This window comes from Diabrotica undecimpunctata, chromosome 3 (assembly GCF_040954645.1).
Source record: "Diabrotica undecimpunctata isolate CICGRU chromosome 3, icDiaUnde3, whole genome shotgun sequence".
Taxonomy (NCBI): domain Eukaryota; kingdom Metazoa; phylum Arthropoda; class Insecta; order Coleoptera; family Chrysomelidae; genus Diabrotica; species Diabrotica undecimpunctata.
Genome location: NC_092805.1, coordinates 152,360,750 through 152,376,535, shown reverse-complemented (window position 1 = coordinate 152,376,535; position 15,786 = coordinate 152,360,750). Strand labels below are relative to the sequence as shown.

Here is a 15,786-nt window from a genome sequence, read left to right as displayed (position 1 = left end):
TGATTGCTGTAAGCTCAATTTCATACCTATTTATAAGAAAGGCTCACCAATTGTAATAACTGCCGCACTATAGCCCCGATCTCCCACGCAATTAAAGTTCTGCTAACTATAATTAACGAGAGATTAAACTCAATACTTCTACCACAGATCCCACAAGAACAATGTGGATTTGTCCCTGAAAGAGGCACACGAGAACAAATTTGCTATCTCAGACAAATTATAGAAAAATCTAGAGAATTTAATCTAGAAACATATTTGTGCTTCGTCGACTACTCGAAAGCGTTCGATAATGTAAAGTGGCATAAAATGTGGGGAATACTAAGAGAAATGGGTACCCCCGAACATCTAATATATCTACTGAAATAACTGTATATTAACAACACAGCAAACGTAAGAGTCAACAACATATTATACTCCGATAATTTTAAACTAAAAGCCGATGTTCGTCAAGGATGTATTATCTCTCCCACGTTATTCAATTGATACAGCAAACACACATTGTATTCGACGGATGGCAAGGAGAAATATCAGTCGGAGGCCGAAAAATCAGCAATCTCCGCTATGCTGACGACACTTTAGTACCAGCATCATCAACAAATGACCTTGAATACGTCATGAACAGACTAGATACTATTAGTCGTGAAGATGGACTTAAAATTAATGTACAGCAGACCAAGGTAATGATGATAATCTACCGAATTAAAAATAACCAGCCGGAAATACGAAACGTAGCGGGGTTTGAAGTGGTAAGCCGTTTCAATTACTTAGGTTCTGTTATCACAAACAATGGTGGATGCTAAGAAGAGATACGTCGACGCCCTTACAATGGCCAGATCAGCAACGGTCAAACTTACTAAAAAAATCTTGAAAGATACTGACATAACCAGAAACACGAAACTGCGCCTAGTACGGACGCTTATCTTTCCTACCGCTACCTATATGTCAGAAACTTGGACCATTAAAAAGTCCGACTCACGACGTATAATGGCCTTTGAAATATGGGTATATCGTAGAATGATGCGCATACCCTGGACAGCATATCGCACAAATGTCTCAATATTGACAGAACTCGACATCAATACTAGGCTTACCACCATCATCAACCAAAATATATTGAAGTACTTTGGACACATTACCAGAAGAATGGAAGGCATGGAGAGGTTGGTGGTTGAAGGCAAAGTAGATGGTAAAAGAACTCGAGGAAGATCGCCACTCCGATGGTCCGACCAAATAAAGTGCGCTACCGTTTACTCTCTGTCTGAGGCAGCACATCGCACACAGAAGAGAGAAGAATGGATAGCAACCATTCGTCAAATACCATAACGTCACCACATCCTTACGAAGGATAAAGGATAAAGGAGGAGGAGGACCACATTTCTAACGACACTTTTTACCGAAGTATCCAGATAGCAATTCAAGAATTGTCCCAATCACATATATGACGAGAAAAAGCTTGATTATAGCGGAGTCGACAAAAACAAATTAAAAAATACGTATAAATAAACATTTAATTTAAATATTTTTTATAAAATATAGCTTATTATGCTACGATCTATCTTGTTTTCGTTTCAGCTGTCAGCTTGTCAATAGCTTCTTTTCCTTTTTGTTGAAGGGTCTCTCCAAGATCTTTTATTCCTTGTGCAGTTTTCTTAACAATGTCATTGTTCTAAAATTTTTAAGATATGTTAATGTTTAAAATTATGAAAATAATATTATAATATAAAATAAAAATAAAAATAAAAATAAAGCACATAGCTAATTGGTAACTAACTAAAGCTTTTCAAGCTTTTGATAGGAGGAGATTTTATAAGATATTTTCCTACTTCTAGTTTTGAAACATCTCTAGTATCAGTGGTGATGGTAAATGGACTAGATATATTAAAGTTTGTGCTAATTACAAAGTGACAATCATTAAATTTTTTAAAGACGTGTTTTATCTTTTACCTCATATAAGATATTTTGGTACCATTACAGGGTGGTCAATACGCATCTTCTGTTTAAGATTTCTCTTTCTCAATATTTTTTATATTTTCACTAACCAAAACTAGGACGCACATCCTTCCACTCTTAGAACGTGGACGCTAACACGCTGTATTTTTGCTGCTTAATATGCCAGTATGGGAAGCATCAGTACACGCTAGACACGTAGATGTTCTCCTTCTTCTTCTTCTTCTTCTTCTTCTTCTTCTTCTTCTACTTCTTGTTCTTCTTCTTTTGGCATCATAACCCTGGATGGGTATTTGCCTGTCTGGCTATGTCCTTCCATTCAGATCTCTCTTGGGCCCTACGTCTTCATTTTCTTATATTAATGGTTTTCAGGTCGTCTTACACGTCATCCCATCCAACCATCTCGTCCCAGCCATGACAGTCTTTGACTTTAACAAATTTTGACATTGTAAGATTTTGACAAATCTTACAATGCCATACTCTTCATTCAGTTCATTAACCCCGTCGTTTCTCCTGATTCTCGATGTACCGTCTTCCTCTTACACCGGGCCATATACTTTTCTCAGTAGCTTTCTCTTGAATTTTCTCAGTTGAGCTTATTCTTTTTTCGTCATTGCCCAGGTTTCACAACTATAGGTTATTACGGGTCTAATCAAAGTTCTGTAGATAGTCGTTTTGGTTCTTTTGTCTAATAATTTCGGTGTCATCAATATTTTATTAGCATAGTATGTACGGTTTCCACTTGAAATACGTGCATTAATTTCACTACTTACGGAATTCTTCTGATTGATTTCTGTGCTCAGATATGTGAAGGCATCCACACGTTTATTAGTGTAGGTGTCTATTGTTATATTATTTTCATTCTCAGATATTCTTTTGATGGTCATGTACTTAGTTTTTGTTTCGTTTATTTTAAACCCTCGTTTTTCTTCTTCAGGATTAATTTTCTTGAACATTTCCATTAGTCGTATCTTGCTTCTACTAATAATGGCGACATTGTCTGGATATGCAGTCATTTGTACTTTGGTGTTTATATGGCCGGTTACATTAGTTTTTCTGATGACTGCTTCAAGAACTAGGTTGAACTGCATGGTTGAAAGTGCGTCTCCCTGTCTCACCTCCATATTGATGTCAAGCAGGGGAGACAGTTCTCCATCTACTCTAACTACGGCTTTTGAACCCTGCAATGTCATTTTTATGAGGCTGATATATTTTTTTGGTATACCTAGATTTCGGATGTCTTCCAGCATTTTGTCATTTCACATTATCAACAGCTTGTTTAAAGTCTATATACATATTATATAGTTCTATGTTATATTCATAAGCTTTCTCTTGTATTGTTCTAAGTATGAATATGTTGTCTGTAGTGGGTCTATTAGGTCTAAATTCATTTTGATAATCACCAATTATATTTTCGGAGTATTCTGACAATCTAGTATAGATAATGCCAGAAAGGATTTTGTTAATTACATTAAGCAATGTAATTGGTCTGTAATTCTGGCATTCCCTCTTATCTCCTTTTTCTGATACGTAGATGTAGCATTCAATACGTCAGAAAGGATCATCAGTTGATCTTTGAGAACCACATCTATACATAAGCTCTACCCTATCGTAGGTATTACTTCACCTGATATCCACAAAGAAGTATCTACAGATGTGTAACGAAAGAACCAAAATCAAGATTTGCAACATCAATTCCACGATTACCAGCTTGCTGCAACGAAAACTCAAATCGACAAAAAGCTTTCTGACCTGATGAACAGATCTGGGTATCAAGAGAAAATGTTGTAGCCATCTTCCTTAGCCTGTGTGGTGGACTCTCAATTTTCTGCGGGTCGAAGTGTGTAAGTGTAAAATTAAGTGCTGACTCTGATACCCTGTGTAAATGTAAGCCGGTAAAATATTCGACACATCTACTTAGTTGTCCTCTATTGAAAAAACATTGCAGTCTACGCAATTTCCTATACACACGCAACTGAGACGACCATTCAGATCGTTCTTTTCTGGATGTACAAGCCTTAATTGTTTAATCTGGAAGGCGTAGAGTAACGTAAGTAATTTCTACACCTTTTTTACATTTTTCAATACATTATTTGGAAACTCGTGTTTTTGCTAGACGCTTAAATATCCCTGAGATCTTAATTAAAATGGTATATATGTATATATAATACTTACTGCAACTTTGTCTACGAATTCTTCAAAGCCAGCTTTCAATTTGTCTATGGTGCCATCGATGGTTTGTTCTGCAGTTTGTTCATTCTTAGGGATTTCAGCAGCTTGTGCAATCTGTAAAAATAAGAAGAAATACTTAACAGTTATAATACTACGCAATACAGTAAGATTTGTACCTAGACAGAAAGTTATATTTACAGGCACAATATACATAAGCTAACAGTCTCGATCTGTGCAGTATTCTTAGCGCAAGAATGATAGACAAACGCAATATATAGTGTAGGTCAATCATGCATCCATGCCTCAAATACTTACTTATTTTAGAATAAGATAAAGGTATATGTATAAATAACACAGCATGTTTAATTGGATGGTATATACTCAAGAAACGCTACAAAAATTGTCAACAAATATAAGCAATTGAAAATGTTATCTAAAAGAGATATTCAAGACAATGTGTTCAATTATGAACATGAAGTTTGGGAAAGAAAGCTTTTGAATATGTTGAATATGTTCAAGAAAGATCTTGAATATGTTGTTCTTATACGTAAAGCAGAGAATGTAAAGAGCTATAAGCTGCATACTTAATAACGCATTCCCTATATCTTACTTCTTTTGCTGCTTGTTCAGTTTGATTTTTAATCTCAACAGCGTGGACATGAACCTGTAGAAATTTATTAATATAATTTCATATCGGAGATATCTCAAATAAAAGTAATTATTTATTGCATTGCTGGTTCATGCAGAATAGATACGAACAGAAAGGAAAACGCTGGAAGAACATAAAACGATTCGACTACGTTATTGTTATCAGTTAAACAGAAATTATAAATGGTCATAAGCTTCAGGCTTAATAAGGTTTCTATATCTTACTTCTTTTGCTGCATTTTCAGTTTGGTTTTTAATGTCAGCTGTGTGGATATGTACCTGTGGAAGTTTGTTAATATAATTTGATATTAGAGATATCTTAAGTAGAAGTGATTATTGATTTTGTTGCTAATTCATGCTGAAGGGAAATGAACAGAAGAAAAAAGATGGAAGATTATAAAAAAATATGAAATAAATGATTCAAATATTTTTAGTCTTTTAGTTTTTTAAGTGTAATATTTTATCGGCTTTTATAAACGAATATAGGAGCTTACTATCTTGTAAAAGGGATATGTTAATATCTAATATCTATTATATAGTCAAAAAATTATCAAAAATAAACTTTTTCAAGTCGGTACGTGAAACACCAAATATGCTAGCTATCGAAACGTATAAGAATGAGCAAAACGATCCTTACAAGAATCACAACATTCATAATAACTACGCACACAAATACACTACAAACTACAAATTAGAAGAAAGCACCTTGTTCTAGCGGTTATTTTCAATAAAACGGTCTCTGTTAGAAGAGATGCAAACATTTACAATTTCGTGTTTAAGGCATTGTCAAAAGCCACATTGTGAATCATGGTCAAACTGTGTTTTCTTTTTCGAAGGCTTTGGCTGAATAACTGCTGAGTATTCACTTCTTCGTCAGTAGTGTAGCGAGTAGCTGTGTTCAAATATGCTCCGAATTTTCGTTTTTTGAAAAAAATATTATTGTTGTCTCCTCTAAAATAGTACCAATCAGCTATTATGCACTTGTGCCAACGCTTCTGCTAATCCTTAAAACACTTCTCAAACTCGATCTTTGGGATAACCTTTAATTCTGTCAGCGATGGTCTTTTTATGTCATCTATGCTTGAAACGAAGGTCCTTTAAAGTTTTTTTTATTTTTAGAAAAAGTCACACGGAGCCATGTCTGGTAAATATGGAGGCTGAGGCATCATTAGAGTATTTTTTTTTCAAAAATTCACGAACAAGCAATAAAGTGTGAGCTGGTGTATTATCGTGATGCAAAAACCACGAGTTGTTTTTCCACAAATCCGTCGTTTTTTTAGATTGCTTCACGCAACCGGCGTTGAACTTGTAAGGACTACTCTTTATTGACCGTTTGACCTAGTGGTAAAAATTCAAGTTTTACTATACCATTAAAATCACAATGAGTATAACCTTCAGGTTTGACTGCTTTGTCGAGCTTTTTTGGTCTTGGAGAACCAGGATGCCTCGATCGTTTCGACGACACATCTATAAATCCATATTTCATCATCTGTTCTAACCCTTTTGATTAAATCTGGGTCGTCGTTTATGTCATTTAGTGACTCCTGAGCAACTTCCATTCGCCACTGTTTTTGTTCAAAATTCAACAATTTTGGAATAACTTTTATTTACACGCATTTTATACCCAAAACGTTTGAAAAAATGTCATCGCCAATGAGCCAATTGATATGCGAACTTCATCAGCGACTTCTCTAATTAAGATTAGGCGATCGTTTATAACCATTTCTGTGCATTTTTAATTTAGGAGCATATATACCAACATAATAAAAAAATTGACGATTGAACTCTCCAAACTCGCGAAATTTCAAAATATCGGCTATTGAATACACCTATATCTGATTTTAGCTACACTTAAGCCAGAGTTTTGAGTTATTTAATTATAAAATACCAAATAAATCTGGTACTGTAAATCAGGATTTGTGAGTGCATTTTGGAAATCTTGAATTAATGAACTTTGTATATTCATTAATAATACATGATAATCTGTCTTTGCTTTCAAAGGTTGCATTCGTTTCTATGCAAATTAGCTTTATTCATTTAATACTTGAATGTCTTTTCTGCCCTGTACAAGTTTTTTTGGTTATAAATAAATATTAACCATTTTAGATGACAGGAGAAACAGAAGTTTAGTATAAATTCAGTAGAATGAACTATTGTATAACCGATACTTTTAAGATTCTTATAAAATTAAACATTTGCACCTTAAAATAAAGCAAAAGTAAAAGAAACAGAAAAGAAATTTTCAAGAAATATGATTGATATAGACAAGCAGTCTAGAAATATGTATTAAGTATCTACAGTTTCAGTGGCTTCCTTAACGGCAGCTTCAGTTTTGTTGCGAACATTTACAGCCTCAGTAATCTGTAAAAATTTATTTGTTGTTATCTACCTAATAAATATTTTTACAATTAAAATAACATAAAGATATAAAACAATAACTTGAAGTCAGTGTGTCAGTGAGTTTACTTTCTCAAACACAGGTCAGAAAAACCTAGGATAATTTTATAAATATTTTTATTTTTATAATATAGGTACTAGAAATATATCATAAATTTCCAGTATAACCAGGTTCTCGACATACAGCGAATTTTTTTCAATTAAAACGGTTTGTTAAAGCATCCATAAGTACGAGATAAAAAAATATGAAATGTTAGTGGACAAAATAATTTAATAGTGAAAAAGAACTAAGTTCAATATAAAATGAGGCTTTCACGTCGGTTTGTTACCAGTCTACACCAACCAGCCTTCTTTATTCAAAATTGAGCATAGGCCGCCCCTAATTTCTTTTAGTTTTGTCGGTCCTGAGCTCTTGCACCTAATTACCTGCGGTTCTTTTGACGTCGTTTCTCCATCGTGTAGGTTGTCTACCTCTGTTTCTTCTGTCTTCTCGTGGCCTCCTCACTGTAATTTTTGAGTCCACCGCTCGTCATTCGTTCTGGCCACATGACCCGTTCAATTCCACTTTAGCCATACTATGCGCTTTATGACATCTGTCTGTCATGTGACGCTGTCCTTTTTTTTTATTGCCCCGTGTCTAAACCCTGTCTCTGATTATCAGTCTGTAGCGGATAAACACTTAACCACCTGCCACACATGGGTAACTGTGCTGTTGAAGCAAGAGAACATCTGCGCTGAAAGACAGGCTGCCAAGAAAACAGAAGAAGACAGTCAGCCGGCTAATACCCGTCAGAATACCATTCAACTCAAAGAACTGTTATTGTTTTTTTACTTGTTTTAGTATGTAGTTTCTTGTTAATAAACCATTAAATTAGTTTCAAGTGTGCCTTGATTACTTTGCTTTCCGCAAATAGGCCTGATTGGTGACTCTGAAAACCATTCAAATCTAAAGTGCCATATCGAATTTACCCTTTTAGAACCTCTGCGAGTAGGTATATATATAATCAAAATACGTATCACACGGATAATGACGACATAATGACGGAGTCCGATAATTCAGCACCAAGTCACTCCATTATGAATAGTAAATAAGATGAACATACTGTAATTGAAAGAATAGGCATCAAATCAACAGTAGGAGTGCCAAGTAAGAGCTATGGTTTCGCTAACTATAAGCTTAATTTCGATAAGCAAAAAGCACCTCAGATATCTGTAAGCTTGACCACACAGTAGCTAGCTTAAACAGTGATATATTGTTAGAAGTAGCAGACATAGTTAGAAATCCAACTAACGGCAACGTCTATGAATAATTAACAGCCCGGCGTCTCGACAGACATGGCATCCGCCCAAATGAAAAGATCAACAGGTTGATGGAGCTCACTCTGGGCGACCTAAAACCTACTTCCAGCAAGTTACAGCTTTTGAAACTTGCTTACTATAATCGATCGCTTTACGAGATGGCCAGAGGTCGTACCTATCGTAGAGATCACAACCGAAGTAGTCGCACATAAGCTTCTAGAGGTGTATATTCCGGTGTGCCAGCGACCATAAGTACATACAGAGGTAGACAATTTGAGAGTCAGTAGTTTCGCCAGCTTAATATAATGCTTATATTAAGACCAAACCAATGCCTACCACTCAAAGTCAAACGGATGTATTGAACGTTTTCACCGAACACTCAAAGCTGCGCTCATCTCCGCTGATAAAGCATTGTGAGTTCAAGCCCTCCCTTTGGTCATGCTGAGTCTTCGAAATACTTTCATGCAGTACATTTCGTGCCATTTTCCGAGTTAGTGTATGGTACCCTAGTGTTCCTTACTCGACGAACATAGTTTTGTCCAACAACTGTGTGCGACCATGACAGCATTGCGGTCTGTACCAACAAATAACCATTCAGCTCGCACAGCCTTTGTCCATCTGCATCTGCAGACCACGACTCATGTATTTATTTGGACCGATAAGGTCAAACCTCCATTTACACCACCCTTTACCGGCACGTTTAGAACGTAGTGACAAGTTTCTCACAGTAGATCAACAAAATGTTCCTCAAAAAATTTCCATGGACCGACTCAAACCAGCGTATATTCCAGCGTTCTAACAGGTATAGGAAGAACATGTATATACCAACCGTCTGCTGAGCAAAACAAGTCAACAAAGCCGTTCGAAACCACCAAGATCCTCACTGGAAGAAAGCCGTCTGACGGATTGACACTTAACCGCCTTCCACAGATGGATTAACTTTTCTGTTAAATGAGGTAACGTCGCCACCGATAGAGAGGCCGGCAAGAAAACAGAAGACAGCTCCCGTCAGAATATGATTTAACTCAAAAAAAAGAACTTATTGTGTTCTTATTTGTTTTAGTATGTAGTTTGTTCTTAATAAACCACTTAAGTAGTTTAAAGTGTGTCTCAATTACTTTGCTTCCCGCAAATAGGCTACACGTCCAATTAACGACCGTTCCATTCTTTTTTGAGTCTGTTTGCTATGACTTGGGTTAAGAAAAGAGTTTGGGCGACGTAAGTCACTAGTGCGCACATTGTGCGAACGTCTTCTTTTTCAAATAATTTGGCATGTTCAATCCACCTGTTTAAAAGCATGTTCCAGAACTGCCATAAATTGTTTGGGAGATAACTTGTCTCCTTGTCTGATTCCTCTTTGGATTTTTATGTATCTCTGGGTAATTTTGCGGTCATGGTGCATTATTGTATATGTTTTTAATCAGTTTGGAGTAGCGATAATCTATATAACTTTCTTTTAACACTATCATTACTCTGTTAATTTCTATCATATCTAATGCTTTGCACAAGTATACTACATCCAAGACACATGGTCAATTTTATTCGATGAATGTTTCTGTAATCCCTTTTATGCAGTGGAGGTGGCGGTTAGAGCCGAATTTTTTTCTAAAACCTACCTGGTCGCTAGGTTGGTAAACATCTAATTGTGTTTATAGTCCATTTGCTATTTTTCTTGTGAATAACTTGTAGAGGTGGTTTAACAGGGTCGGTAATTCTCGAGGTTTGTTGGATAGCCCTTTTGGTATAATAAAATTGTAAGTTTACTGTGACATCTTGTAGGTGTTTTATTTTGGTCCAAATATAAAATAAACAGTTCCTTTATACTCTCTAAAAGTCTGTCTCCTCCAATCTTGATGACGTCTATAACTATATTATGTTCTCTCGGAGCTTTATTTCTTTTAATTTTTTTCAGTGCGTTTCTTATTTCATCTGTTGATATACCAGGCATCAATTCTCAGGCATCAGACTTAAACCTGGCAGAACGGATTTTACGTCAGGAGCTTTACGCGAAGTCCACAGCACAGTTATATTTAAAAAACCTTTCAGTATATCTGTTACGGGGTGGAATTATTTGCTTAATGGAAACATATCATATTATCGTATATATAAGTTTTAATTAGAATAATCTAATTATTTGAATAATAAAAGCAACGTAAAACTAACAGAATAATTCTTGGTACACGATAATAATTAGAATTAATATTATTTAAAAAAGGACCTGATAAAAACTTTAACGAACTATAAATTAAACTATAATGAAATTTATCTACATAAATACATGTGTTGACCCCAATCAAGAAGGATCCAAAAAAACTTAATACGCATTAGATTGCCAATGAATGATATTACGAAATATTCTTTAAATAAAAAATCAAAATATTGCTAATTTATACTAATACAATATTCTTAATAGAATTATATTCTATATTGTAACAGTACTTTATCTAGTAAGAGGTGCAAAGAAAATCCCAATATTAAAATATAATATAGGCATAAAAAGAAGAAATGGATGAAGACCATGACGATATCTTAAAAACGGAATACCTTTAATTTAAACAGTGCCATTTTGAGTTAAAGTGCAGTAATAGAGACTATTAGTCAGAATTATTCAGAATATATATATTATTCAGAAGCGCGGCCAATAAAATTAAAATATCGTTGATGATTTCCAACCTCCGATAGAAGACGGAACCTGAAGAAGAAGATGAATAGAGACTAACAAAGAGTTCAACAAAAAATATCACAATGTAAGCAAACATTTAGCTATGTGCTCGAAGGCACATTCTTCTTCTTCAGGTTCCTTCTCCTATTGGAGGTTGGAAATCATCATCGCTATTTTAATTTTATTGGTCGCGCTTCTGAATAATTCTAATGAGCTGCAACCGAACCACTCTCTTAAATTTCTTAGCCAGGATATTTTGCGTCGTCCTGGGTTTCTCTTCCCTTGTATCTTTCCTTGCATAATTAACCTAAGTAATACGTACTTCTCGCCCCTCATTATATGACCCAGATATTGAATCTTTCTAATTTTAACAGTTTTTATGACTTCACATTCTTTTTTCATTCTTTGTAACACCTCTATATTAGTTATTTTTTCCGTCCACGATATTCTGTGGATTCTTCTGTAGCACCACATCTCAAAGGAGTTTAACTTTTTGATTTCAGACTGTTTTATTGTCCACGCTTTCATGCCGTACAGTAAAGTAGAAAAAACGTAACAACGTAGCATTATTGTGCGGATCTCTAGATTAAGGTTACCGTTGCAAAGTAAGTTCTCTAATTTTATGAACGTGTTTCTTGCCATATCTATTCTAGATCTGATTTCTTTTGTTTTATCTCCAACTTCGGTTAGCCACATTCCTAAATATTTATATTTAGGGGCACATTAGGGATAGCGAATTGTCTGAAAATTGGCTGTAAAACCAAGAGTTGGACAGCACTGTCTGTGGTAATTTCGAAGTGTATCTGCCGCAGTCGGTCCCAAGCCCGGAAAAAATGTGGAGGGTGATTGGCACGGTAAACTACAAGAATAAGAGGAAATATTCAAAACTCAGATGAGAGTAAGTACATGGAACATTAGATGTGTTAACACAGGAGACCAAAAAATAAGCGAAGTGCTAAAAGAGAAAGGAATAGACTTGTCTGCTTTACAGGAAACATAAAAGTAAGGAAAAAGACAATCAAAATTAGTTTGGATATAATAATCTATAGTGGAGTTGCAAAGGAAAGCAGGGCCAAGGATGTAGCGATGCTAGTACACCAGAGATATGTACCAAAATCAAATTAAAGACTGTCAATACGTATTAGAAAGGATTGTAACAACAAAAATAAAAATGGAGAAGAAAGGCCTGAACATCATTGGAGTGTACGGCCCAAAAAATAAAAAACCTTGGAGAAAAGGGAACATTTTATGACTTATTACAACAAGTAGTAGAACAAGTCAACGGGAGCATAACAATACTGTAAGATTTTAATGCTCGAATAGGCAACCAAGTAATACTCAGAATTAAGCAAAAACATTAACGAAAACGTTAAGTTTAAAAATGGAGAACTATTAATACTTCTGCAAGAATAACGAAGTTAGAATAAACCACTAATTTTTTGACCAGAAAGATTAACACAAATATACATTGAATAACACCTGTGGACAAAGATTTATGTTAAATTATGTCATAACCAACATAGATATATATTGTTTAAAAATAATCGACGTAAGATGCCTGAAACGCAAGAGGCCTAAACAACAAATAGTGGAATAAATTAAGGAACCAAAGAAAAGTGAAGCCCCACTAAACAAAAAAGGAATGAGAGAAACCAAAACAAGTAATCAAAACAAAGTAAACTACCAGAGAGAAAACAAAAACCCTAGAGACAAGGACAAATATACTAATAGAGGATATTTCGTATCTCTACAAGTCGAAAAACACTGCTAATCGGCGCGCTGTGTGGGGCCCAAGAGGTGAGGATTGATCAACAACAAAAGGACCCTCATCAAGACATCCTACAATAAAGTAGATTATATAGTACAATAATAATATAAATAATTAAAAAACGGCCTAAAAACTTAAAAAATATATAAAAATCAGGCGAAAGCCACCCAAAAAAATTAAAAAACAAAACAAAAAAGAACGAGCAAGTAGGGCCCAAACACTTGAGCAACAAGTCACCGGACTGGACGTAGACCGGTGCGGAGACTTGGGGCCCAAGCAAGCAATTTTAGATTCGCGGACAGGTCACTAGAGAATATCAGGAACAAAGCGCTAGTCACGCTGTCCTGAATTTGAATTGCGTAGGGAACCATGTATCCTACCCAGTTAGGAGTAGGAATGGAGTTCTATTACCCGGGACTCCCACGTGAAGAGCATCTGACTAATATTTGTGCCCCTATCGTGCCTTAAAGTGCTATAGGGGGAAAAGGGATGGTCTGGAGCATTGGAGCTCGGTGGAGTGACTCCTGTTTTTAACTTGAGTTAATACATCTCGCTTCAATGAATTGTTACACCCGAACGTAATTCTTAGGGGTGAACAAGTGAACATGTCTCACAAGCTGGGTTTACTTAAATTGCTTGCTTGCTACGTAAGATGCCTCAACTCAGCAGATGTAGGTAGCGACCATAGCCTAGTCTTATGTAAAATAAGAATCATCATGAAATACATCACACCCAAGAGATCAATACCAACACAAACAACAATAAGAGTCAAATGACTAAATACGCAATCCACTGAAGAATTATGTAGAAAAATAATAATAGAGAAGATTGCTGAGAATAATATATAAAAAAATGATAACATCGAGGAAAGCTGGAAAAACTCAAAAATGACATAATTTACTCAAACAAAAATAACATAATAACATAAAGAAGTACTTGGGGAGAGGAAAGTGATGAAAAAGAAAACCCCCTACAGAATACCGAACAAACTCCTAACGTACGGAGGATCAGATCGAACCACACACCTATTAAAACTAATCCAAAAAAGAATAAATAGAACACCACAAGAACGGAGATCAAGCATCCTACTAAGTACCTTTCTTCAAAAAGGGAGACAAATCAGCACCGAAGAACTACAGAGGAATTAATTTATTAAACACAATACTAAAATTACCAATTAAAGTGATAACAAATAAAGAGAATGAAATATCTAAAAGAACAACACAATAATGGTAAAAGTGAAACACGAATTAACTGACCTTCTTGAAAAAAAAAAGGTTTTACGGATCTTGGCGAAACGTATGAGAGGCAATTTAGGGAGATATTTTGGGAAATCAGTAAGAAAAGAGGACGTAACAACTACTGTTAGTATTTAACACCAAAATGAAAAACACAGCTTAAGATAGCAGGGAACGTTAAAATAAAAACCGAAGAATTACTGAGTTTAAATTAAGTGAAAAGAGTTGGACAGGAAAATCAAAAAAAAATCTGATAAAAAATGCTAAGGCAAGAGACGAATTAAGAAAAAAAATTTAAATTTAATTTAATTTTCGATGGTAGATAAAGAATTAAAATAATTAAAAATGTTTTTAACAAGATATGATAGCACCATTAAACTTTTTCGACTTTTTGGAACGTATATTTATAAAATTTCAATTTAAAAAAAAAATAGTTTAATAATATAATATCACAAAAACAATACGTTAATAGGTATTTATATAAATTCAAAATTAAATTATTAGATACTTACATATACAGCTACGAGGAAGAATGTAAAGAAGAAGGCTAACTTTGCTGCCATTTTTAGCTTTGGTTTAATCTAGTGATGTTTTGTATTCAAGCCAAGCACTGAGAGAACAATGACAAAGTTTGTTTCATTCTCTCACTATGAAGGCATGTAATCAGCGTTGGTACACTCAGTTTCACAATATTGTTAAGGATACTTGACAAATTTGTTTCTAGTGTTAACCAAATTGGTTTTTCGATCGACTGTACCGTAATTTTTTAATGAAATAATCGCAAAATCAGAAAAATACTTGTAATGTTAACATTTCGAAAACATTAAGGTTAACTAGAAATAATAACAATTTTGTTTGTGTTCAGTTATCTATACATACAACCTTATATTCTTGTAAATGAAATTATCAAGGAATGTTAGTTATTGATTATAACCATTGACTTACAAAATACAAACTCATTAATGCTATATGATAAGGATTATTTAAGCATTTATGAAAGCATTAGTAAAGAAGACAAAAGACACTACTGGCAAGTTTTCTCTTTAAGAATGAGACTGATTTCTGCGGACTCTAAAGACAAATATGAAGATTTCTTAAAATAAGGAGAAAAAATAAGTTTGCATATATGGACAAATAAAAGAGATAATATTTGAACCATTTACGTAATTGTTTAGAACCAGAAAAGAAACTCCAGAAATATTTAAGGAAAATATACCATCACCTATTGTCACCAAAAAAAGAGATCAAAGAGTATTAGAGAAACTGTAAAACCGAGTCTCTCTAGCTGAGTAAAAGAATTCAAATGGACTGTTAAAGTATGATAGAAATATACTTACTTACCATCTAAGAACACTCACACAAAAGATTTTTATATGCTACTTGATATTAAACTGTTGGCGTAGTACCACGATTTTAATGACTATAGAAGAAACTCGAAAATTACATAAGAATAAACCAGTTTAGTACTGCTTAACATGAACCCGTACCTGTGAGTGGAGTGCCCTTCAGTACTGGTTGGGGTAGTCTCAGTGAGCTTCTTCTGCGGATGTTCCAGGATTCCTGAGCTAGCTGTGGGGGTATGAGACAGGCTAGGCTCCACATAGAGGGGCTATCTAAAAGTTTTACAGCTCAACTTCTTCTTAAGAAGATTCAAG

The 15,786-nt window shown here is 34.7% G+C and overlaps 1 protein-coding gene across 1 annotated transcript; it reads right to left on the bottom strand.

Moving 5' to 3' along the window:
* Positions 1 to 1,490: 1,490 nt before the first annotated feature.
* On the bottom strand, positions 1,491 to 14,916 carry LOC140437589 (uncharacterized). Its single transcript, XM_072527190.1, has 6 exons — positions 14,644 to 14,916; positions 7,066 to 7,128; positions 4,993 to 5,046; positions 4,730 to 4,783; positions 4,123 to 4,233; positions 1,491 to 1,666 (listed from the first exon to the last, which is right to left on the bottom strand). The coding sequence occupies exons 1-6, from the start codon at positions 14,692 to 14,694 to the stop codon at positions 1,553 to 1,555; spliced, it is 447 nt and encodes a 148-aa protein (XP_072383291.1). The 5' UTR covers positions 14,695 to 14,916; the 3' UTR covers positions 1,491 to 1,552.
* Positions 14,917 to 15,786: the final 870 nt, after the last annotated feature.